General features: G+C 38.8%; 1 protein-coding gene across 2 annotated transcripts in view; it reads left to right on the top strand.

Moving 5' to 3' along the window:
* Positions 1-27,448, top strand: part of Chchd3 (coiled-coil-helix-coiled-coil-helix domain containing 3) — a 276,351-nt gene that overhangs the window by 159,773 nt on the left and 89,130 nt on the right. Inside the window, exons 5-6 of one of the 2 annotated variants that reach the window (XM_031381451.1) lie at positions 18,771-18,785; positions 19,792-19,875. In XM_031381451.1, coding sequence (XP_031237311.1) covers positions 18,771-18,785; positions 19,792-19,875 — 99 coding nt within the window. The remainder of the gene's footprint in view (positions 1-18,770; positions 18,786-19,791; positions 19,876-27,448) is intronic. The other variant, XM_031381452.1, reaches the window with a different exon arrangement.

Below are 27,448 nucleotides of genomic sequence, written 5' to 3'. Positions count from 1 at the left end.
ATGTCCAAACTCATAAAAGCTAGAGAGGTCTGACCCCTGTCTCGGCACCCTAGAATACTGTTATGTTCTTATAGGCTTGTACTAGACTCTCCTGTAATGAAAACAAGAGGAGACTCTTGCTAGTAAGCAGTCCATCACATTTATTTTCACTGTTTATAGATTTATAACTTATTTTATATAAAATTCATTACAAATTTAATATAAAAACTTCATAAACAAGCCTGCTCCTGCTTATTTTCTCATTCTTGCTCTGCCCCCAAGCAGAATAAGAACACAACTCATGACTAGAATTTTCTGTGTTTCTTAGAGAATTGTGTGTTGTAGAACAGGTGCTATGAAGAGTATATAAAAAGAAAGTGGTCAAGGGAACCTGCCTATGGGATGTCATGGTTATATTAATAATGAAAGAGTAATTGAGAGTTTTTTTGGGGGAGTGTTGGTTTTTTCGAGACAGGGTTTTTCTGTGTAGCCCTGGCTGTCCTGGAACTCACTCTGTAGACCAGGCTGGCCTCGAACTCAGAAATTCGCCTGCCCCTGTCTCCCAAGTGCTGGGATTAGAGGCATGCGCCACCACCGCCCGGCAGTAATTGAGTTTTTAAGAAGTCTTGAGCACTTATTCCTGAGTGACTTGGCTAATGAAGTTCATTTCTGTTACCCGAGATGTACTCTACCTCGATCTTGTAATGGTAGCTTTAACAAGTATTTTATTTTTTAATTTCTATTCCTCTGTTACTGTTGTATGCATTATTTTGAAAATTGTATTACATGACATAATGAATATAAAGGACATTACAAACTTTTGGAGAGCCATACAACTGTGGTTTGTTTATTGGCATTTATTCTTAGAAGCAGCTTTTGGGGCTGGAGAGATGGCTCAGCAGTTAAGAGCACTGACTTCTTCCAGAGGTCCTGAGTTCAATTCCCAGCAATCACATGATGGCTTATGACCATCTGTAATGGAATCTGAGACCCTCTTCTGGTGTGTGTCTAAAGACAGCTACAGCTACTACAGTGTACTCATAAAGTAAATAAATCTTTAAAAAAAAAAAGAAAGAAACAGCAGCTTTTCTCATACTACTGAATTCAGGGATATATCCTTTTAGTCCCATCTTTTATTTTGTTAAAGTGTTCCAGAGCCTAAAAGGTCTTATCTGTCCTTGACCCAAACTTGGAGCAAGTTTTTATTAAAATCGAAACAGTAGAATGATGCTAAGGCTGAAGATCTGAAGTAGCAAGGAGGTTGAAGCAGTAATAAGAATCTACCAACAGTGCGTACAGCAGGGCTGCAGAGATTTACTGTTGAACTCTACCACGCCTTTGAGGAACTACTCATTCCAATGCTTTCACACTATTGCTCTAACTGTAGAAGTTCTTTGAGTTCTTCCATAGTATTTGAGTCTAGTTACTTTTGGGGGGTGTGTGTATACACACACACACACACATACACACACATATATGTATATATGTATACATATATATAAAGCTTAAAGTAAAATTTTTAAAAAGGCAAAGAGTGTTTCTAGACATGGAATCTTTGTATCTACCATTACCCTGATGACAAAACTAAAAAATCCTACAGTTATAAGCTATAGGACAATTTCCTTGTTGAATACAGGTGCAAAAATCCTCTAGAAGATATTTGCGAACCAGATTCACAACATTTTAAAAAAGTCATGCTGCATGGTTACTTTGGCTTCATTGTAGGAATACAAGAATGGTTCAATGTGTGTGTCTTTGTCAGGGTTTCTATTCCTGCACAAACATCATGACCAAGAAACAAGTTGGGGAGGAAAGGGTTTATTTAGCTTACTTCCATATTGCTGATCATCATCACCAAAGGCAGTCAGGACTGGAACTCAAGCAGGTCAGGAAGCAGGAGCTAATGCAGAGGCCATGGAGGGATGTTCTTCTGGCTTGCTCAGCCTGCTCTCTTATAGAACCCAAGACCTCCAGCCCAGGGATGGCACCACCCACAAGGGGCAATGAGAAAATGCCCCAAAGCTGGATCTCATGGAGGCACTTCCCCAACTGAAGCTCCCTTCTGTGATAACTCCAGCCTGTGTCAAGTTGACACACAAAACTAGCCAGTACAATTGACCCCTTGTCAACTTGACACACAAACACATCACTATTAAGCCTCAACCCTTATGTTCTTATTCATCCCCAAGATCTAAAGTCCCACAGTCTTTACATACAAAAAGTTTAAAATTCAAAGTCTCTTAACTGTGGGCTCCACTAAAATACATTCTTCTTTCAAGAGGCAAAAATATCAGGGCACAGTCACAATCAAAAGCAAAACCAATGTCTGGGATGCAACTCATGATCTTCTGGGCTCCTTTTAAGGGCTTAACCGGTCACTTCTCCAGCTCTGCCCTTTGCAGCACACAGCTTGTCTTCTGGGCTCCAGACGCCTGTACTCCACTGCTGCTGCTGTCCTTGGTGGTCATTCATGGTACTGTCATCACTAAAACACTGTCTTCCGCTGTAACTAGGCTTCACATAGCCTCTCATAGGCTTTCTTCATGGTGCCAAGCCTCAACTCCTTTGCATGACCCCTTCAGTCCTGGGCCATCAATAGCCAACCAATGCTGCCCCTTCACCAATGGCCTTCCATGGCCTCTCACTGTGTCAAGCCTCAACTCCTTTGCATGACCCCTTCATGCCTTCAAAACCAGTACCACCTGGGTGACTCTTACACATTACCAAGTCCTGCTGCAGCACAAGGTACAACCTTGGCTATCTCTGGAGCACAGCCTCTTTGTGATCTCAGAAAACACTTCCCAGAAGATGTCACCTTAGTGATGCTGGTCTCTTCTTAATCACCACTAATTTCTTAGCTCCAGCTAACCAGCATCAATAGTCCCAGTAGTGCAAAGTTTTCACTTTAGTAGTTCTGGTATCTTTTTAATCACAGCTGATACTTCAGCCCCAGCTAACCAGAACCACAGAATCTTTACAATCAAAACAACATGGCCCTGATAAGAATCTTTAATCTTCCCTCTGAAATTTCACAAGCCAGGCCTCCATCTTCTGCTCTGTTCTCAACATGATCTTCCAAGCACGTACACAACATCCCATAGAGCTCTTAACCAATGGCTCTTCTAGCTCAAAGTTCCAAAGTCCTTCCACAGTCCTCCCCAAAACATGGTCAAGTTGTCACAGGAATACCGCACTATGCTGGTACCAATTTGTCTTTGTCAGGGTTTCTATTCCTGCACAAACATCATGACCAAAAAACAAGTTGGGAAGGAAAGGGTTTATTTGGCTTACTTCCACATGGCTGTTGATCACCAGAGGAAGTCAGGACTGGAACTCAAGCAGGTCAGGAAGCAGGAGCTGATGCAGAGGCCATGGAGGGATGTTCCTTACTGGCTTGCTTCTCCTGGCTTGCTCAGCCTGCTCTCTTATAGGACCCAAGACCTCCAGCCCAGGGATGGCACCACCCACAAGGGGCCCTACCCCCTTCATCACTAATTGAGAAAATACCCCACGGCTGGACCTCATGGAGGCACTTCCCCAACTGAAGCTCCCTTCTCTGTGATAACTCCAGCCTGTGTTAAGTTGACACACAAAACTAGCCAGTACAGTTTGTAAGTTAATAGATACAATAAAGCACATAACTAGAAGCAAGGACAACAATCATACTGTCATCTCAATAGATGGAGAAAAGCTCATAGTTACTTTTTTAAACAATCAGTTTTTTGTTAGCCTATAAAATAATAGGTTACATTATAACATGGTCATACATGTATGTCATTGGACATGGCTCATTCATCTTCCAGTTACCCTTCCATGCTCTATGCCCCGCCCCAACATCTCCTGGCTGCGTACTCACCAAATATTCTTTCTTGTATTTTTATGTCATGTATGCATGCACATTTATGTGTGTGTAAATAATGATTCTTTATATAAGAGAAAACACGCACTGTTTTCTCTTTCTTTCTTGTCCTTCATTACCTTTACTTTATTTCTTCTTAATCTCTCTTCGAAACAGATCCCCTCTTACTTTCATGCCTTCTGTTGGTCATAAAGCTCCCTTTATGATTTCCCTACTGCCATTGCATTGTCTTCTTTTTCTAATTCTTCTTGCACAGGAAAATTGACTTTCCAAAAGCACTGTTTTTATCTTGCTAATGTGTTTAAAAGCCTACCCTCTCTTTACTCTAGTTGCCTACAGCCTACAGAAATAAGTCAGCCTCCTAGCCAAGTGGTAAAATCTTTATGCAGCATAGCTCCCACTCATTCTTACTATGATTCCCCCTTCAGCTGACATACCTGCTGAGACTGCCTTTCTTCTCTCCATCGTTCTCTGTTTATTGTCATCGTTCTTATGACGGCCTTTAACAGACATCTCTGATCATCTTAAATCCTGCTCATTCAGCTCTCAAGTTCCAGTTCAATTGATTAGCTCCTTCATTTGCCTGCAGCATCTATTCTCCTCACCACACATAATGTTTTATGAATGGTTTTTGTTTAGCTAACCTATATACTTATCCCTTTCCACTATTTTGTAAGTTCTTGAAAAATAGCACTCATGTATAGGAATGGATTCTTGATAGTTTTATGGCTTTGCGTGTAAATGGAAGCTTTAGCAAAGTGCCGTATGGTCATTGAATGAGATGTGGTAGGTTAGTTATTTATTATGGTCCACTCGTCCAGCTTAGTGTCTGAGGCTGGCACAAAGGAGGTTTTCATTGAATACTTGTTGAATAAATGAATAGGTATATTAAGTTTGTATTGTTTCTTAGATGGGCCAATTATTTTAGCATTTAGCTTTTTAACATGTATGTATACATTATATAATTTAATTCTTTGGTAATTTAAAAAAAAATGTTCAGAATGCCCTAGAGTCCTTTATAGATTTTCCCATTTTGTGTCATCTGCTTTATAGCGTGTCTGTGTGCTTGCTTAGAGCTGAATAGAGGTAGCCAGGCTATTCTACCAACCACATTGGGAAATTCTGCATCCAAAGGATTCCAGGAATTATATTGACAATAGATCAGTGCATGGTTTTATGTTGCATTTCATCTCTTGAACATGTGGGTGATCTCAGGTGATAGAAAGCTCCACCAGGACAAAGGACAGCTTGTTGCTAAGACCAGCTCAGCAGTCTTTTGCAGATTTCCCAGCCAGTCGTCAGCTCTTCCTTGATCATGTCATCATTACTGCCAGATTCATCTCACACCAGAGGAAAAGAAAAAAGGAAACAGAGAGGGGGCTTGGGAAGGAATTCCTCCAGCTCCTAAACCAGGATTGTCACACTGCAGGGCACAGTGTCTGGTTTTAATAATTTCACATGTCATTAGTAGTAAAATATAAACGTATTTTTAAGAGTTTTATGAAAAATTTCTTGTTAAAATTATAAAAGGTCATTTATGACCTTCTTAGTGCAGAGTGGCCGAGGAGGCGTTAGCTTGTAAACGTCATTATACTGCTTGTTTCAGTTTTAGATTAATGGCAGGGAGTAGCCATTTTTCAAAGCAAACAGGCTGTCTTTTTAGTTCAGATGGAAAAAGCACCAATTTTTTACTGTGGCCTAGAATATTCTGTGCGAGATAACAAATGGTAGAGATCACTCAACATTCAACATCTTTAAAAAAAAAAATGAATAATTGGCTAATAGTCTAAATTTTCTGAAGTACCAAGCAAACTTTTAGCAGACTATTTCTCTCATCATACTACTAATTGAGTCAAAGTCTTGGTCCTTAAGCTGAACATACATGACTATTACTGACGTTATTATCAGGCATTTGTGTTGGTTTGCATTTTTGTCCATTGCAAGTTAGTGATTAGTGGTTAGTGTCCTGACTCTGTCTGCCTCTGTCTCTGTCTCTGTCTCTGTCTCTGTCTCTGTCTCTCTCTCTCTCTCTCTCTCTCTCTCTCTATCTCTCTCTGTTTCCCTCCCTCCCTCCCTCCTTCTCTCCCTCCCTTTCTGTGTGTGTGCGTGTGCGTGTCTGTGTGTCTGTGTGCGCGCACACATGTATACCTTAGGAACCTGGACTGGTTGATGTATTTGAAGTATGTATTAGAGTTTTTAATTTGGTCTTTCTCTTATTCAGGGATAGTTTAGTATTTTAGCTTCAAAATATGAGCCAATATTATGCATATTCTATATCAGGTACCATTAGCTACATGCTTGTTCATACCCTAGGACTTTGATTTCTTGTTCCCAACACATATATAATGCTTTATCTATATATATGAATATTTTTGCCCAGGCCATACCAGTGCTCCTTTAGCCATGAATGTGTATCCTTAATGTGTGTTTAAAGCAGGACAATATGCATAATGTGTCACTCTCGTTTATTACTAATTTCAGTTTTACAAAGACTTTCCTTGCACTTGCTTTAGAAGCTTGAGTGTGGGGATCACTTTCTTCTGTGCTTCTGTCTGACTGCTTAGCACCTGGCTATGCAGATGTTAGGCACTTTCATGCATCTTATCAAACGATAGGCTAATGAAAATTACTCTCACAAACGGCAATCTATAATTAAGATGATAGCTGGAACCATAAAACAGACAGGATACTCCTGTCAGGCAGTTAATAATATTCCCACTTCTCAGCAGGCAAAACCTAATCAAAGTCCTGAGGTTGTTCCCTATTGTTGGATCCAAACCTAGAGAAGGTTCTAACTGGGGAGCTTTAGTGGGAAGAATCATGGAGTCTGTGTTCACTAAGTGGTTCCCTTAGCTGTGGATTTCCTACATAGCTCTTGTCTGCAATTGTATCATTAACTGATTGAATGAATGCATGTGTAAAGTAAATAAGTCAAAAATAAAAATATGGGCATTAAAAATTGCGATGTTCACTTTACATTGTTTCATATTCAATCATGTGTGGGTATGTTACTTAAGCTTTTTATGAATAGTTAAAATACTGAAAATATATGTTGATAAATACATTGTGTGTATATAGATTTTTTTATTTCTTTCAACTTGAATGTTTTTTGGATGATTATGTTCCTTTAGGTCTGTTTTTAAATTTTATTTTATTTTTTTTTTTTTTTTTTTTTTTTTTTCGAGACAGGGTTTCTCTGTATAGCCCTGGCTGTCCTGGAACTCACTCTGGAGACCAGGCTGGCCTCGAACTCAGAAATCCGCCTGCCTCTGCCTCCCAAGTGCTGGGATTAAAGGCGTGCGCCACCACCGCCCGGCAGTAAATTTTATTTTTAATTGCACACATACTTGCATGTGAATGCAGGTGCTTGCAAAGGCCAGTTGTGAGTTGTCTGATACGGGTTCTGGGAACTGAAGTTAGCAGCATGTACTCTTAACCACTGAACCATCTTTCCAGCACAGTAGGTCTTTACAGGTGGTACAAGTTGTTAAAAATACAAGGTGCCGTTCCTGAATCTCTGGGCAGCAGATCTATAGTAAGAAGTACGTACAGTGCATTAGAACATTCTACATTTTAAAGTGGTCCTCCTACCTGAGAGTACAGCTGGGATGTGATCAAAGCTAAGGGCTACATGAAGGCGTCCAGAGATCAGAAGAGCTACTTTGGAATTGCTTCTTATGTCATATGCCATAGAGTTCTGCTTAGGAGTACCACGGAAGGTAAATGGTCTTAAGGTAACACAGAGTGACTAGGCTCTGCTGTACATACAAGCAGACTTATTCTAGTAAGACCTGGCCACTGCTTTAACTGATGCCCTTTACACTGGCATTAATGATTCCTGTAATGATTTAATTTCACCTTTTCACTGTACTGTATGAAGTCTTTAAAAATAAAGTTATGTTCAAATGGAGAGGAGGGGAGGGGGAGAGGAGGGAGCAAAGCTAAGCTTCAGTAGTTATTCTGAAGGAATGAGTTCAAGCAGAAGGCTGTTGCTTCTCTTCTGCGATCTCTGTATTGCAGCTGACCCCTCCAGAGTGGGCAGTAAAGCTGCTTGTCCCTCTTCTCCCATCTTCATCTAGGGGAGTGAGGTGAGCTGACGTGCTTCTCTCCATCCTCTTTGTGTGTCTGTTTTACCCTGAATGGTTGTACTTTCAATGCATCCTGTCTTTCTACCCTTCCTTTCTAAGTCTTCTTTCTTTCCATTCTGTTTAAACCTGAGGTTATCATTGGCTTTTTCCCCCCATATACGTATTTCTTCCCTATTTCTTTGGTGAGATAAACTAATGGCTTTTTATATAAATGCTAAAGATTTTTAAGAACTTCTGTCTTGTCATTGTGCTGGGGAAAACTGCAGTTCTATGAAGACCTACCTACTCTGATAATCTAATTAAAAGTGGTTGCTTTATTGAGGAACATTTTAAAAATAATTTTTACGCCCTAGAGAGTTTTTCAAATTTCATTCTTAAATTTTTAAGTACTTAAATTGTATTTGCTGCATGTGTATAAGTAGTTTGCCTTCATGCATGCATGCACATGCACAGTGCCTATGGAGGTCAGAAGACAGAGTCAGGTCCCCTGAAGCAGAATCGAAGATGATTGTGAACTATCGTGTGTGTTGGGAACCAAGCCCACTGTAAGAGCCCAAGTGTTCTTAGCCACTGAGCCATCTCTCCAGCTCTTTCTAAATTCTACTTTCTGTAACAGAGTTACATCTTAGTTTTAAAATCAGCATTTAAGGAAAATTTTTTCTTTAGTTTATGGCTATTCTTCAGAGTCCCTTATTGTTATCTCTCCTATGTTATTAGGTCAGTAGGTGTTTGAGTTTTTTGGTTTTTGTTTGTTTTTTAAATTTGACATTAGTTGCAAATGCTGCTGTCATAAATAACTCTAGCCACTACAGTTCTGTTCACTGAGAAGAGGCATCCTCTCTGTGAGGTTACAATGGGAGTGAGTCAGACCCAGGGAGAGCTGATGAGTGGCTCCCATCCAGGCTTCCGCAGGGAGCTTTCCTGAGAGTGACATCTTCTCTTTCTCCTTCAGCCTGGGTGGCTGAATTTACAATGTAATTCTTTTGTGCCCACCTCCAAAACGATCCAGAACTGAGGAAAAGATGTCCAGTTACCGTCTGGCCTTATAAAAATGAAAACTATAGAATGACCTGGTTAGCAGACATGAGTGCTCCTTCCTTACCAACCTTACCGATTTTACTTTTCCAGATTGTAACAAGCCAGCCCGGTTAAGTTTGCAAACAGCCCGGTTAATTTTGCCAAGTCTCTGTTGTAGAGGCTACAGGCACACTCCCAGTACTAAGTAAGGCAGAATGGGAGCATCCTGCATCCACACAATGTCTGCCCCTCCCCCATCTGGCAACCAGGTGCCACAGCTATGTGGCTATTTCCAAATGTATGTTTGTCAAGTCCTAATACTTTTCTATCAGAAAAAGCTCATCTGTTGAGTTTCCTCTGGCCTAGCCATATTATAGATTCAAAATACACAACAGCAGACAGGCTGTGGTAAATGTGAAAGGTTGAGACGGAGATCTAAGATGTATCTGGCCTAGTCCATGAAGTTCACAAATAGGAAAACAGACTCAAAACAAAGTGAGTCACCAATAAGACGAGTTAGCTGCTGGGAAGGAGCTGCAGCTCTACTTGTTGCATACCTGTTTGTTTCTTTTCTGCAGCAAACAACCTGTAGTTCAGATTATCCCACTGGTCTGTCATGTTGGATTAGCTCTGCCTGTCCTACACAAGGAAAGCTATTTTGAAAGACCAGTTAGGTACATGCATGGTGCTCACCCTTGGTTTGCTGGTATCCCTTCTGTCTGAACAGAAGTTGACTCTCCCTGACATCTTATTTTGTTACTTAGCAGCAGCTCAGAGGATGAGGCAGACATAAACATAAGCCCTTGGGCTCTGCTGTAAAGGTCAGCAGCCTGACCAGGGTCTCCTTGCAGAAACTTTTTCCTTCCCTCTCCTGTTGTGGCACCAGACTTCATTCTTCTTTCCAGATTTCTCCCTATCACTTATCTCCTATACTTTAATTCTCCCAGGGATTGTATCCCTGGCACAGAGTAGATGCTGTTTTGAAAATACTTCTACAGTAGTCTGTATCAACTGCCACAGAAAGTCCTGCTAACACTGCTCCTGCTCTGAAGTCCCAGAGTGACCTGATGCACTTGGCAAGTCATTTTTTTTTTGTTTTTTTTTTTTGTTTTTTTTTCCTTGGTTTTTCAAGACAGGGTTTTTCTGTATAGCCCTGGCTGTCCTGGAACTCACTCTGTAGACCAGGCTGGCCTCGAACTCAGAAATCCACCTGCCTCTGCCTCCCAAGTGCTGGGACTAAAGGCGTGCGCCACCACCGCCCGGCACATTTTTTTACATAGTATTCCTTTAACGTTAAACCAGTACAGAATGAAGCTACTTCAGAGTGTTGGAAAATAAACTGCTGACAAGAGGTAGGAGTCCCAGAACCTTCCAAAATTCCCTTAGTCAACAAGGAGCCTCACTGCTCATATAATAACTCAGATGACTCTGAGGTATGCATGTACATGTGTACGTGTATGTGTGTTTGTGTGTGTGTGTGCACGTGCACGTGTGCGCATGTACTTGCTCTTTTGTCTCCCTAGCTTCGTCTGTGAAACAGATTGCAAGAGCAGTTGACTAGCCAATTGTTCTCCGTAGTGTGAACATTAAATCTAAACTTAAATGGAACAAATGCAAGTTCATCCAGAGAAAAAGAATTCAGTAGTATTATAGTAATTGTTTCTGTGTTGTTGTCCAATTTATTTGTCAGATCAGTCACACTGAATGCCTTGGCCCAGATAGTGCAGTTTAGCTTGCTTCTCTTTCAAAGTATCTGAGCTTTGTGATGTTCGTGGTAAAACAAGATTATATACAAATGTCTGGAAATAGACATTTATTCTTCACCATGGAATAAGAAATAGATGCATCTCAGTATAATTGCATCTAAATCACCAACTCCAAAGGCTTCAGGCTTCTTCACACTCTGTGCCGCCTCAGTTGCAGTTTAGTTTAGAGTCACCTGCTTTCCATGTGATGGAAACGGTTAAAGGTTGGTAGAACTGATCTCTGCTGTGGCTGCACATGGTAATAAGTGTCCTTTGCTGCTGCAAGCCTGTACATTAAGCTTCTGTGTCCTTTACTATGTTGTCCTCTTTCCACTAATTTACATCTTTCAAGTTTTTCAGTGTTGTATTGATTATCTACCCAACAGATTTTGGGGGCGTGGCTTGTAAGCTAGAACTTGGTTCCTGCCTTCAGCTTCTGAATTTGATTCACTGTGGTCTTTTAGACATGATATGTGTTCATTTTGCATCCATGTCTTTTATAAGCATGTTGTAGCAAGAGCTAGAGAATATGCAAGAGTCCTGAAGCTGTAGCAGTCAATTTCACTTTTTGGTTTTTGGATTTTTTTTTCTTTCAGTTTTGTTATTGTTTTGATTTATTTTAGTTTGGTTTAGTTTTTTCAAACAGGGTTTCTCTGTAACCCTGGCCTGTCCTAGAATTCACTCTGTAGTCCAGGCTGGCCTTGAGCTCAGAGATCTACGGGCCTCTACCTCACAAGTGCTGAGATTAAAAGGCATGTGGCACCACTGCTCAGCTGAGTCCATTTTGATTCAGCATTTATCTGGTCTTTCTTAGACACTGGGAATGCAGTTGCTGTTCTTATTTTAAGTGGGTATTTGCTGCTCTTGCTTTAAATGGGTGTTGAGAGCAATTCTCTAACTATACAGCCTGGACTCGAGGCTGTTGTTTAGCTCCATGTTGAAATTTCTTACTACTCTGTAACATGAAATTTGCAAGTTATTATGGAAGCACACTATGGTTTGGTCTCAAGTGTGACTTGTAAAACTTTCAACAGGGAGCCTGGCATAGACAACACTGCCCAAACAGAACAAGCTTAAACCAGTTGCAACTCATGTCAGCTGAATCAACCTGAATTCCTACCTGAATCAAACATGTGTTCAGAGACTTTAGAACCTTGTGATGGAAGCTTTGAGTCTTACTTTACATGGAATCACAGGAGTGTGCCTATGTATCTCTTTAATTCTTCTAGCTCAGATCAAAGTTTCTAGCTTGCTCTTTGATTGGGATAGGATTCATTCCATCCCACATATGTGGCCATTCTCAACAGTTTTGTGCACTGTCTTTACAGGTCAGCCCTGCTGTGAGGTTATGGTACAGCCAGTTCTCTGCCCAATTTTCCAATACATATGGATACTTACTTACTGGCAGGCAGATACAATGTTATTCATAGAACCCATTTTGTGAAATCAGTGATGTCCCAGTTTGCTGTTCTTTGCTGAAGTGGTTCCCCAGGGGGGAAAGAGCTGCTGATCATTGCGCTCAAACAACTACCAATCCATAGAACAGCCGTTCTCAACAGGGGACATTTGGCCATGGCTGGAGAGAAATTTGGTCATGATCCTTTTGGGCTATGTAGGTCAAAGTCAGAGATGCTGCTACATATACTATGATGCACAGGATAGCTTCTATAGCAAGGAGTCACTTGTTCAACATGACAGAAGTGTCCCAAGTTAGGATCTCTGTCTTCAGTCACTGACTTGATACAAGACTGTCTTAAACAGGCTCTGCTATCAGTGAGCTGTAAGCATTGTTAACGACGCATAGCCTGTTAACACAGACGGGAGAGTCTTTATATAATATTATATCCTGCTTTCAAATATTGGACAACTTTCATTTACTAAGAACCCCAACTGTGGGCTGAAGAGATGGCTCAACAGTTAATAATACTCTTGTAGAGGACTGGAGCTTGGTTCCCAGCATTCAAGTCACGTGACACAACCACCTGTTACACCTGTTCCAGAGCACCTACCACTCTCCTGACACTTGCACACATGTGCACATACATACACGTAAACTAAAAATAAGGTTTTACAGATAAATGTGCTGTACTTCACATTTAGTATGTAATTAATCTGTGTGTTCACTAGTAAAATCCAACTCCTACCAGCTATTGTGCAGTGTTATTGTGAGCAAGACATGGCTGAATGACATTCTTTGCAGAACTGTCCATTTAGCTTTGGGCTCCTACTAGGAAGATTTGTTTTCATTGCTGATTGCAAGATGTTGGCACTACCTTGTTTTGTCTTTAGCCTAAGTAACAGATCACATAATATGCTGTGGCTTTGCATATGCCCTTCACTCGATCCTGGATGCTGCTTTTGTGGGAAGGATTGACTTAGGTTGAGCCAAGGATGTAAACAGAGGAGGAGAAAAGCCTTGCCTCATTCTTGCCCCAGAGAGTTGAGAGTTAAGGACAGGCACAGTGTGTGAGAAAACACATGCAAAAGAAGACAAAGATTAAAAGAGCCACTGTAAAAGATGTTATGAAAGGATCGCTTTCCAAGTGGTATTAACAATAAATGTTGAATATAAAATTAAACTAAAAACAAGAGAGATGAATAGATTAATCCCCTTCCCAACTTAAAAAAAGAATAAAACCCACTAAGGAAATGCCCATAAATTTTAGATTTCAACTAGTTTTTAATTTATGTTTTGGTAACTAGTAAGCTCTGGAAACTGAGCTGAGAAGTGGAAATGTGTAAAGTGAACATCCCTGTCTGAAAGGCTTCTGGTCGTTTTTGTTTTTGTTTGTGTTGTTTTGTTTTTTTTTTATTTACAGGATCACTGTCTTTGCACTTGCTTTGTTCTTCCCAGAGAATGAATAGCACAAAGAGCAGTTGCCTGTTGATACTATTTTATTACCACAGAAAAAGTGGAAATGGAGAATAGAGGGTTCTTGAAACCCCATGAGGACAAAATTATCAAAAGAAAATGACTTGATGCAATTCAGGGGTTTGTTGGAGTTCTAAATTCAGTTAAAGAACCTGTTAGGATTCCCCATCCCTACCCCTACCCATGAGGCTGCCTCCAGTTGAGAGCTGCTAGAGTAAGAAAACTCAGTTTTCTGTTAATGGAATGAATGGTGTCTCAGTCGCCCTCAGGGAAGGCCCCATGTCAGGGGTAGTCAGTTAAGACAAATCACACTCCACAGTTGTTTGAGTTTTTTGTGTTGTTTTTGCTTGTTCGTTTTGTGAAACAGGAAGAATATAAACTTGGGTGGGTAGGGAATGGAGGTGAAGAATATAATCTTACTGTATGGAGATCTTAAAAAAGAATTCAGTTAGAAGCATAGGCGTTTACCTCATCTGTATTCCATAGTAGATATCAGTTTTGTTGAACATCCTAAGCGAGGACTTAGACATAGCTTATGATTATGCCTCTTAGCAGTCACTGAAGAGTGTGACAGTATTAGGCTAGCCCATGTGAGTTCATTGAGATGAGCTAATCTTGAAGGTCACCTTTGGGTGTGGTTTACAAAATGGTGCTTTAAGTATAATACATGTCACTGGCCTGACACTCCATCAGGCTACCATATACCTGATGTAACAGAATTGGGAAGGGGATTTTGGCTCACACTTTAGTGGTTTCAATCCATCACAGTAGGGATGTGTGCCTCTGTTGTCTCCCTTTTTTCTCAAGTCTTATTCCATCTGGGCCCTGAGCTGTACTGTCTACATTCAGGCCAGGTCATTCCTCACGTAATCTTCTCTGGAAATGAATGTGGAAAAACAGAGAGATGTGCTTTGCTAGTCTCTTGTACCTTTCTTTTTAGTCAGGTTAACAGTGGGTATTAGACATCAGTCCTTTTACTAAAGACCCAGTGAATGCTGGATAATTTCCCATTTATAACAGGATTCCAGTGTGCACCTAGTCGAGTTCAGGTTACTCTGGCACATTACTATTATCCAGTGATGATCTTCTATAGCTTCTGGAGCATTCTTGAAGTGTGTGCTAAGTCATATCCTTAGGTATTTATTTTTCTCATATAATTTTATTGAGATTATGCATATTATGCTTCATACGTAATTTTGACAAGGAATAATTCCATTGCTGCTCCTATTTATCTTTTTATGTGAATTGTGAGGACAGAAAGACCCACCTGGCGGATTATTATCCCTGGTCTTGTGACTTCCAGCTCATTATGTCTGTATTTCAGAAGGGTCAAAGACTTACAATAAAAGAAAATGTAGTGATATGTGTTCCTTCGAGAACGCTTTAAGAAGGTTGCCTTTTCTTAGCCCTACTGGTATCTGCACTTAGGGGATAATCTTAAGAACACTGAGCATGTACCTGCTTTGCTTTCTCCTGTGAGCTTTCAATACCAGCCCTGGCATTCAAAGACTTTCACATGCCCATACTGTGACTAAGTCATTGTGACATCACCGAGTTCCTAGTGCCATCATTTTGTGCCATCTCTGAACCACACCACAGCTAACGGGGCATAGCGATGCCAAAAACTTTGAGCCATGAAGATTTTCCAAAGAATGTTCGTGGGAAGGTAAAGTTCCTATCAGCACAGTGTGTCTTGCCCATGTCCCTGCATCCTCTTCTATTGACTTTAGTGTATCTTTTGTTGTGAAGCATCTTCAAACTTTGTCTGAAAGGTGACAAATCTATAAAGAGATGTATGTATACATGCAAATATTTAATCTAATGACAAACACTGAGTTAAAACATCAAAGTATTTGCTTGGGGTTTATAAAACTTGATTTCCTTATTTTCTTTGATTCTCTTGATTATGGGAGAGTAGATGTCCATAATGATCCACTTTAGCATATTCTGTCATGTTTTCAAACCCAATCATGTTGCACCGCACCTAACACAGTCTGGGAACTATTAATATAGATTTCTTCTAGGAATAGCAAGCACTCGTAGGGAAAGACTTCATATTCATCTTTCCCTCAAGAAATGATCCTACCTTAACAGCAAATAATGTTGTAATCTTCTTTGTTTTTATTTGTTCATTTACAATGACTCTGTTTCTGAACTTTTATTTCTTTGCAGTCAGTTTACTGCTTTCTCTTAAGCTAAGTGTGACTCTCCATCCTCAACAGCCATTAGCTTAGCCAATGTATTCTCAGCTTATTTAAGTTTCAGGATTCATATCGTGTGACTTTTCCTCCCAGCATCCCATTAACTGTTTCAAAACGATGTGCCACTTAAGTGTTGTGTCCATGTTCCTTGCTTAGTTATTCTCCCCAGTGGATCTCAAGATATCGATTGTGTGTGCAGTTGGGGGAGATCTGTGATGGTTGCTTATAGTTTGATGCTGTCAGGTCTTTGGAGATGCCTCCTTAGGTTTTTAGAGTATGCTTCCGATATTTGGTGTGCGGCTTTAAGTTCTTCAGCTGTTAATCCCTCTGCTCCTCCTTTATTTAGGTGGAGAACAGCTTTTCAAAAATCATCAAATTTGTTCATTGTTCCTATGTCCACAATAAGACTCAACAATATACTTGCAATATTGAATTGTCTTTGTGTTTTTAAAATATTCTTATGGTGTATACTCATTGCATTTTTTTAGGTAGAGATGACAATCTTAAAAAAAAAAATTGCCATACTGTTATTTTAATAACCAAATAATATACTTTGAATGGAAGGAAAAGCATCAAGGGTTTAGGAAGTAATTTCTCAATCTATAGGTGTTCAAGTTAAAATAAAATTTGAAGTTGTAAACTATCATTATTTAATACTTTACTCCTTAAAATGCTGTATCAGGCTGGATGTCATGGGGCATACCTTTAATCCCAGTACACCTGCCCCATAAAGGTCTGGCATCTTCTTTGAGCTTTGTTTCAAATTAGATTAGAGGCTACTAGGGCTAATATTCTAATTTAAAAAAATGTTTTTAAGAGTATGAACCATATGGTGGTGACACACACCTTTAATCTCAGCAGTCAGGAGGCAGAGGCAGGCAAATTGAAGACAACCAGGGCTATACAGAGAAACCCTGTTTCAAAAAACAAACAAAAAGTTCTAGATCAGTTAATGTTTTCTTCTCATAGTTTAAGATACTCATATTTCTATTTTAAGTTTTTGAGGATTACAGAAGAACTGTTCATTGTGTATAATAAGGAATAGTCCAGATAAGAAATGTAGCCCTCATTGTACATCCTAGCTTCTGCTAGCATTTCAGCATGCTTTCTACTTCTTTGTACAGCTTTATAGCATGCAATCAATTTAGTGTCATTCTCCGCTCTCTCAGTCCTTTCTATTTAAAGTAAGGAATCATCTTCACTTACTATTGTGACTTATACCCTAACACATACATTATACCTACAATTGATATTTTGATTATTTATTTTCTAAAATGCCAGTTTTATATGATTCCTAATGCCTGATCATGCGACTGGGTCAAAATCTCTGATTTTATTTTTTCCTAACATCTTTGTAATTACTTTTCTATTGTTGGGCCTTGTCTTATTTGCTAAAATTCTATTGTTCTTCCTTTATTGTTGGTTTACATAATTCTTTTATGAATATCGTATATCTTAGATAAGTGAGCTTAATTTTAATAGCTGCTGTAGTTTAATGCTTAAAAGTAAAATTGTCTATCAGTAAGAGTAATGGCAATATTTATGAACGTCTCTGTTCTGGTTTCCTTCTGCTGCTGTGATTAAAACACTGACTAAAGCAACTTAGAGAAGGAAAGGGTTTATTTCATTGTACACTTTCAGGTCACAGTCCCTCATTGAGAGAAGTCGATGTAAGAACCTGAAGGCTCTTTGTAAGCTCTTTGCTATTCTGACTTGAGCCAAGGAAGTACAGTAGAAACCGTAGACAGAGGCTGCTTGCAGTTCAGTCGCAGGCTCATGCTAACCTAACTTTCGTATGTAGCCTACTTGTATAAGGGGCGTTACAAGATGGTGCTGCCCACAGCAGGCTGGACCCTCCCCTATCAGTTACTAGTCCAACACATGCTCACAGTCCAATCTGATCTAGGCAGTTTCCTATCAAGGTTTGCCTCTCAGGTGACATATATAATATATACCACACACACACATAAAAAGCCATTGATATCTCACCTCAAAAGCACCTTCATTTTGGCTCTTGGCCATGTTTATTACCAACTATGAAAAATAAAACACAAATCATTCCTAAAACACCATGTTTCAGTTTGTCTGGACATTTTCTAGAATATCCATTTTTCTTTCTATTTCAAAATTGGTTAAAATGTACCTGTTATTAATAGACTTTACCTCAAAAAAATAGACTTTACCTCTCTCTTTTTAGTGTATGCATTATTTTTCTAGTGTATATATTACTTAGGTATTGGATTACTTTGGGTTCTTTTTCCTTGTGGCCCCTAGCAGCCTTGTGAGTGTGTTCTCATGCTGCTGGAATTGCAAAGAAAGTCCTGGAAATAGTGGAGTTTTACGTTTTTCTGGCTCTGTACAATTTTAAGACTTATTTTGTGTTGTCAAATTAATGCTAGAAATTGTTAGACCATTTATATATGCTGACAATATAGATGAAAACCCTCAGCAGATGAATAATACAGTAATTTTTTATCCATATTCTTTGATTGTATAGCTGTGTTGTTTTTCCAGTGTTTATTATCTGTAAATGGATGTGAATCACCAGTCTCTATATTGTGTCACTTTGGCTTTTGTTAAGAAAGCTAAGGCTTAGTATTTAAACTAAGCACCTCTATATTGGTAATGTTAACTTTCACAGTTATATCTTAGGATTTTTATCCTTTTTGTCATTGGCCTATTTGCAATAAGCCAATTAGAATGAATTCAGTCATTTTCCATTTTTACTTATTTATATTTTGAGCATACATATTGTATTTAATTTGTTCTCTTTAAATGATAAGTTACATATATTTTTCCTCATGTAGCATCATCTGTTAAAAATTCTGTTTACTTTTTTCTTTTGAAATCCTAAAAGACTAGTTAACTTTTTACTGTGATCTACGAAGAAAATATAGATTATTTGTTTGCATATAAATATCTTCCAGATTTGTGGGAAAATTGCATATATATCTAAATATCTGTATTTTTACTATTGCTAAATATCTGTTTATTTTTAACATGCTGCAGGATATTGAAGACAAAGTAAGTAACAACAACAAACCTACCATGAGCAAATGGATTGATACCAAGTAAACAGAAACCTGATTGAACAGTTACTCTGGTATAGAGTAAGACAAGCAACACATGATCACTTTGCAGAGGAATATGAAACATGTACAAAGATGGAAATGCCAAGATACATAAATTTCTTCTAGGTAGCAGCCAAACATCTATTTAACCTTCACTGAACATAAAAATGTTACTATAATAACTTTGTTAATGTGATGTAATATTATAAAGAGAGATTGTTTCTGCTTCAGGAGCAAAGATCAGTTTAGCATAATTCAGGATAACAACAATAGTTTTGAAAGTGTGTGTTTGCATTTTAACTAACTTTGAGTCATCCACAAGTAGGCATCTTTTGTTTTGTGAAGAATTGAATATTATTGCTTTTTTAAAGTTTATAAAATATGATCTTATAAAATTAATATTATGACTAATTGTCTTAATACTTTATTATACTTATCTTTAAATTTTCAAATAATGAATAAACAAGGCTGCTTAATAAAGTAGGCTGCTACTTCAAGTATAGGAATGGAATAAATATATGTAAGTTCATACAGATTGCACTGATCACTCAAGGGTTCTTGAATATTAGGTTTATATTTTACATTTTTTTTCCTTTTTTGTTATTTGTTCAGGTTTAGCAAACATATATCTAATTCTAAGAATCAGACAAGTTTCATTGTGCATATTAGTAATTCTTAAAATTACTCTTTGAATGAGAAGTTAAATAAGACAGACTGCTGTACACTGTATTCTGACATTTCCAGATAGATTTGACAAAATAGGACACAGCTGTTACAGTAAGAAAAACACAATACACTTCATTCTTTACACACAAAGCAATCATCATCATATTAATGTTTTTCTATGGTAGAGACCTGATAGACTGCAGTGACCGTCAGCTTTGTATATGTTTCTGTCTGAGTTTTGCTTCGTGGTTGCTGCTTTTTTCAATACAGTCTACTCCTTGTGTCTTTTTTAGGCTCGGCAGCTGGAAGAGAAAGACCGAGTGATGCGGAAGCAGGATGCATTCTACAAAGAGCAGCTGGCCAGGCTGGAGGAGAGGGTATGGCTTGTTCTTGTTGCTGCTTCTCTTCTCCCCACTCTGTCTGTAGCTGCTCATATATTTGTTTTAAAAACCAACAAATGAGCACTAATGATCCTTTTCCTAGTTAAGTGAAGTCATAACTAGACAGTGACATAGTTAAAAAGGTAGGTCATTTATCTCTGAGAACTTCATTTTGTGTGTTCGTATTATTGGTTTGTTGGGTTTTCTGTACCCAAGAAATAATTCTGCCACATGATTCACCTTATATAATGTTTTAATCTGCATTGCCATGCTTTATTTATGTTATGTTATATTTGAATGCATTTCTGGATATCTTTTGTCTTATTTAGGGTTTTAGGTATTGTTAATCATTAGTTTTCTTTGATTTTTTTTTTTTTGAGACAAGTGTCCCTGTCTTAAATTCACTACACATCCAAGAATGACTTTGAACTTCTGATCCTCCTTCCTACACCTTGGAGTGCTAGAGTTACATGTGTGTGCCAGCATGCCTACCTGGCTTGAGGTGGTCCTGTTTTGAAGGATATGCTGTCAATGAAAACTCCGTTTTACTGAATTTCAGCTTAAAATTTAATGTCACCTTCAAGAATGGGAACAGGAGCTTTCAATATGTTGGACTTTGAGGAGAGGTTTAGGAAGAGAAGAGGCCCATGCCTAGTCAGTCTGGATTTCAAAGTGGACCAAGATACACTGGAGGGATCAGGACTGGGGGATAGAAGACTAGGCTTAAAAATGATGTTTGAACATCTTGTCAGAACCCCCCTTCAGTGAAGTCAATTCTTTGTTTAGATTAACTTTATGTAGAAACTATGGAATTGCAAAGTAATCTTTCCCTCCGTTTAAGACCCAAAGTTTCATTTGTTTAGAATATGACATTTGATCCGAAGTAGGAAAAAAGAGAAAGGCACCATTAAATTCTGCTCAGTGAATTCTAGTTGTATTGCAAACATGTTTCCTTCTCTCCTTCTATGTCATGGGGACTCAACACATCTTGAATATAAGGATCATTTGACCATGTGTTCTGTAGAGAACCGTTATGCATAATGCAGGTACTGATCCTTATGTGATAGATATATAGTAGAGGTAATAAGCTAAACACCTACTTTCGTAGAGCTCAAAGTTAGTAAAAAGTCAGTTATACATAGTTCACGGCAGCATAGATAATATGTAAAACAGTAAATTAGTAGGGAATATGGATTCCCATGGCCAAGATGGAAGCCTACCATTGGATGGAGAAGAAAGATCCTTGCTATATTGAGATAACAAGAAACAGGCCTTGAGTCATAGGGAAGCAAGTCAGTGTCACTCCTAAGATAGGGGTATACTGGGCACATGAGTAGCCTGGTGGCATCATCAGCAAACAAGTGAATATCTTGGGCTGGGCGAGAGTTGAAGCACGTTGAAAAATTTCTGGTTATGCATGTCAAAGGTCGAGATCAGATTTGATGATGGTTTTAAAAGCGAATAAAAGAAAGGCTCAGACATAATATATGTCTGGTCTTATAACTAGGAGAACAAATATGCCTACCTAGGAGGAAAGATTATTCAGGTATCAATGAAAAAAGATATGAGTGGTAGAGTATGTAAGGGGGTTGGTTGGGAACTATTTGTCTAATAGACCTGATACAGAATGATTTAGAGGAGAAATCAGGGATGACGTCCCCTTAATAAGTATTTTAGCTCCGCATGAGCCCATTCTGTCTTCCTATCTCTCCCTCTGAAATGTGGAAATGAAAGGGACTGTATACAGAAGGAAGGTTAAATTTTACATAATTTTTACATCATAAAAAATTTTTAAACATACAAGCATTTACACGTAGAAAGACCATTCTTAGGATTTTCTCAACCAGCAAGTGAGCCTGATGTGTGAAGGTCAGTCTACAGAAGTGCCACTTAGAGGACCCATTCTGACATCAGTCATCTGTGTTTCACAGACTCTGTAATGAAAACCTTACTCTCTCAAGTTCTTCTGCTCTTAGCAGAAAGTAATATTTGTATCACTGGCTTGTTAGAATAACCTAAATCAAGAATCTAAATAGTGCTTGGGTAGCATGCATAACACCCTATGTTCGACCCCAAGTAATACCCCTGCCAAAATAAAAGATGACAAGACAGCTCTTTGAAAATTCGCAAGAATTTATCAAATTGAGGTGTTTTCATCATAGGACAAATCTTTTTCATTGTGCATATGATTCTAATAACTGTAAAGTCACTTTAATGTCAATCAGCCTCCTTATGTCATCTCCCAGTTCTGTAAAGCCTGGTTTTTGTTGATATTTCTAGAGGACCTGTGTCATTTTGTCCAGGTGGATTTCATCTATGATTACATAAAGGATACTCAGTCTGTCATTTTGTCAGTCAGGCATTGTTTTCATAGTGCTAATGGTTGTGAAGGCACTCTGTATATGCCTTTCTGCTAGGACTCCTGAACATACTTGGCGTTAGAAAATATAAAAGTATGAAACTGAATGGTGCTTAGTATAAGAAAACGTGGTAGGATGAGTGCATTTACAGTGCAGTCCATGTTGCTGTGGATTAAATGTGGATTTAAGCATACCTTTCCTTTAATCACATGAATTGATACCTCCAAGTCAATACTCGGTTCCCAGTGAACAATGTGACCTCAGCAAGTCCTGTAAGGATCTGGGCATGCAGCACAGTGTTATGTGTAAGGCCTTGTATTCTCGTGGACCACTAAAACCAAAACAAATTTTAGGCTGACATCCCAAAGATGTCGGTCGCTATGGCAGGCTAGGCACACTTAGCATGTGTTCCACCTTTGCATGATTACTTATTTCTCTTTTAACTATCCATTTTGTTGCAAAGTTCAGCAGTCATGAACTAGCCAATTTGACCATTTGCAACACATTCTGTTCTGTAATACTGCCTGTTTGCTACTTGGTTTTATTTCAGTTAACTCTATCAGCTAGGTAATTGCCATGAGTCAAGTCATCTTCTCCCAGGTGTTTATATTAGTGTGTCCACCAGGAGTCTGAGATACTCTTCTTCTTTCACTAATGTATGAGGCTTTGTAAGTGGAATTTTCCCAGACCACAGTTTTTTTATTCCTGGAAGCAGTTTTCCAAATCATGGCTATTGAAACTTTCACAGGTCCTCATTTCCCAGTAGTCAGAGGTCACAGACTTTCCAGTTAGTGTTGGGATAGATGAGACCATAAACCTGGAGAGTGTTAAAAACCTCATGTGTAAGTTTGTGGCCCGAAAGGTGCTTGATGAGTATGACTCTTGCTTAAGAGACCAGAAGAATATTAAACTCCTGACTTACAGTTTGCCCAGAGGAAGCCCCAGCAGTCTCTAGAGAAGACTGCCCAGTGTTCTCACAGAACTGGCTTAAGTCCCTTGGGCGTTTTTTTCTGTTTTCACAATTTTGTTGGTATATAATTAATTGACAAATGTATACTGCTTCATACCTCTCTGTGATAACTGTACATTATATAATAATTGTGATTGAATATGTATGTTGTTAGACACACACTATACTTTGTCTCATTTTATCCTCACAATAACTGTATGAAGCTACCTGCTCTATGAATACCTGAAGCCGAAAGCAACTTGACCCAAGAATACAAAGCCAGATTATTACCAGTACATCTTGTTTTGAGTCATCTGTCGCAACAGGACTGGGGGTCCAGGACACTGCTGTCTTTAAAATGTATAAGTTTATGCTTAAGTTGTTAGGTCTGTCTGGGGACAGTATTACTTCTTTGAGTGCTAAGTTAGCACCTCTGGCTTCTAGTACAACTCTTGGGGATCAGATCTTATCATTTGATGATTGCCTCCTCATAACCTGAAAGTATCGAACTAAACCCTCAAAAGTGTGTCATTTCCTCTTCAGGATTTGGCACTTTCAAAGAAACTTTGACAAAAAAAAGGAAGAAAGAATGTTTTCTGAACCTAGAACCTGCAGTATGATGAAGTCTCCAAAGTTCCTTCACGGTATGCAGTTGGTGCTCTCCCTTTCAGTCAGGACTCTGTAGCCGTTTGAGCAGTTGGACACCCTTGTGAGTGTCTGTACACCTTTACTCTTGTAGAACAGTCAGGTCATTCTGCCTCCTGGAAAGAAAACATTTTTTCTTACTAAGCAGTTCTGGTTGATAATTTGTTTGAAGTGGATTGTTGATATGTTCTTAAGGAAAATGTTTTTTTTATTTTTTGCTTGTTTGTTTGTTTGTTTTTGGCCAGGAGCTTATTGGTTCTAAGGTTAAGTTGTCACCAATTAGAGAACACAAGGTTCTCCTATCTAGAGTCCTTCCAGGATGAAGGTCCCTGTATCCTAAGGACATCTTGAAAACAAGATCCCTTTGAGCGTTCCAATATCATGCATGTATGACTTTCTAATTTTTACAGTGAAGTTCAATTAGTTCTTTTTGTTGAGTCAGCCACTTGGTTCTTAGCTCTTTCAAGGATGACAGGGTTTGGCCCAGCATGCAGGGGAGGTATAAAAGCCCTGGTGGCCTTAGGAACTGAGGGTGATCAGAGAGCTTAATGAGGTGTAGGCTCAGTACACAGATCTGCCTGGTTGTGTGGCATACATAGTCTTGTAGTTTATAGACTCCAGGCTTTCAGTAGCAATATGCATACACTTTGTAATGAGCCACCTAGAATTAACACAAAAGGGAACTGTATCAACAGGGCAGAGAGAACAAGGGAAAGAAAACAATAAAACAGTAAGTTACCAGGAGGAAGTAAAGCATATTGCTGGCCACCACCTAGGGAGAGTTGCTACCTAATGCTGAGGTCGCAGTTCCATCACTTGAGAAATGGCTTTGGAGCCCCTCACTTCTAGGGAATGACATGTCTTCTGCAGCATCAGGAAATGTTGGGCCCACCATATGATTGATTGGTGATGGGGTTTAGTAACTTTTTGTCAATTGACATTTTTACCCATGTTACTCTGTGGAAACCTTGGAAGAAGGGGAAACATGATAACTGATAGTCTGAGAAATGACAACAGAGTAGGTTATTGTGAGCCTGATGTACTGCATATGGGGAGAAACTATTATGTATTTTTACTAACAGAAGAAGTAAGCCATTGTAAAATATCTCACTAAGTGGAACCAGGGCAGCTTGGGAGAGAATCACTAAAATCTGAGATACGAAAATGTGAAAATCTTTTTCAAAGGGTGAGATATTAACTTAGATAAGAACACTGAGCCATTTCATAGGCCATTGACTTAGGGGTCCCCCCCCCCAGCTTTTAAAGTGTATTCTGTTAAAATGATCCCCTTAAAATCAATACAGTTTAGTAGATGTGGGGGTCTTATCCTTAACTCATCATTCAACAAATAATGGCTTACTAGTCTTAAAACAAACAAACAAACAAGCAAACACCCTTCCTTTGCTGCTTTCCCCACTTAAGTACCTGAGAAGCAATTGAGAGCGCTTTGGGTTGGTGCTAACTCCCAGTGGCCATGAAGAATAAGATGACAAACTCAGCACAGGACAGAAAAGCAGAGCTCTCTGACAGCCAGGCCTGCATGGGTGAAGCTGGTTTGTACCTGACAGCATGCAGAGATACTTTGTTCCTTTGACACTTGGGAATTTTGTATTGACTTTATAATACTTATGGAAATCAGGGCTGGTCCCCATGGTTTCTGTAGTTACAGAACATTGCAAAAACCGATGAAGTTCTCTGGTTCACACATTTGCACATTGAAGGTACTCCAAGCCACTGTCTTGATTGTAATGTCATTTCAAGTGACAGATCCCAGCAAAGTGCTTGCAATGCATTTCATACATTGAGAGTTATACTCTCAAATAAAAGCTCTTTTCAAGTAAAGTTTCAAATAAACACACTTAGATACTATTAGGTAGGAAATTAACACAGCCTGATTGCACCATGTCTTTTGTTACTACAGCGGACACAGCTGATTATAACTTAGATGCGAACGCTGAGCCATTTCCTTCTCTGACCTGCTTTCTTAAAGGAGGTTTATTATTACAGTTATTTTGAAAAGTAGCAAACAGTATGAGTTGATGTCACTACTACCCACTTGTCTTTCTATTTCATTCTCTCAGGGGAAAATCAATACAGTTTAGTAGATGTGGGGGTCTTATCCTTTATTCATTATTCAACAAATCCTCCAAGTACATTGACTTTTCTGTTAACCTCTCTAAAATTTCTAACAGGAAATATGGTTTGAGTAACCTTAAATTGCTTTTTTAATCTGGCTTTAGGGATATAAGGCTTAGGATTTTTTTTCCTAGGGTGAGCTTTTAAAGTGTATTCTGCTAAAATGATCCCCTTAACTGGAGCCAGTTCTTCTATGTCTAACTTTAGAGAAAGATTTGCAAATCGTGGGATCAGCACTTAATTTGGGCTCTATTTACCATGTTGGCTGTCAAGAAGCATTAACCTTAAGGTAAGATGAGAACATGGAGTATAAAGCTGTGAGCTGATGGCACACAGTACACCAGTATTAAATAGCATTATCCATCCTGCTTGCTACAGTAAATAGGATTCCACTATTATGATGTGTTGGGGCTTTCAGTAAAATCAAAGTTACAAGACACTAAACTGCCTTCCTCTCTGCTGAGCAGCTTTATTCTGGGATCTTGCTTTCATATTAATCCTGTTGGTAGAAATACTTGTAGCAATTGTGCATAGAAATTATAATTTAATGATCTCTTCCTCTTTTCTATTCAGAGATTAGAATGAACCACTGTGCTCTGCAGTGATAGCTGCAGGGCTGTGTAAAAGAGGTGATGGAGAGTTGAGCTTTAAAGACCAGTGGCCTCTTTGAGAGCGCTTATAATGATCATAGGTGTGAAGGCGCCAACAAGATGGGCTACCTACTTTCTCAGCGCTCTGCATTGCCTTTGTCTTTAAAAGACTGTACAATGAAATAATCTGATTCTGTTCATCATGGTGGTCGTGAGAAATGACGACCCACTTGGATGTGTAAAGACAAGGTTAAAATAAATGCCTTGTGAAATTTGATAGGAAATTCCAGTTTAAATATTCTATACAGTTTGTGGAGGCTCAGCAAGCATTTGTAGTTGAGAAAAATACCTCTTTCTTTTCACTGGAATTGTATTTGGAGGAGGAAGCAGAGGGTTATTGTCAGTATTGAAGCAAGGAAGCCATTTTTGTCCCTTTAAATGAAGTTGAAAAATGGGCTAAATATCTGAATTTAAAATATTTTTAAAATATCCAGTTTTAAAATTAGTGATTGTTTTGCTTCTTGATATCTTATTTGTAAATTTCAAATGTACTTCATTTAAGCAGTCCAGCCGATGCTTATTTCCTTACTTTGCTGACTGAAAAATTAAAACACATGAGAAATAAACTCTTTAAAGGAAATTGCAGGGCTTGTGGTAGAAAATACTCTGCAATCCCAGTTTTATGTTCAGTTTTATGTGGGCCAGCTGTGCCTCTATAAGGGGTTACATTTCAGCACATTAGTTTCAGTTAGAAAAATACATATGGTCATTAAAATATTTGCAAATAATATTAGCTGTTGGCATCACTGAAAAAGAAATGTCCATATCTGAACCTGGCATATAAAGTAGGTTTACACTGTACTCTGCGTTCAATGAAGGGAACCCAAATT

This window comes from Mastomys coucha, unplaced genomic scaffold (genome assembly GCF_008632895.1).
Source record: "Mastomys coucha isolate ucsf_1 unplaced genomic scaffold, UCSF_Mcou_1 pScaffold20, whole genome shotgun sequence".
Classification (NCBI taxonomy): Eukaryota; Metazoa; Chordata; class Mammalia; order Rodentia; family Muridae; genus Mastomys; species Mastomys coucha.
This window is presented reverse-complemented; position numbering and strand designations above follow the sequence as displayed.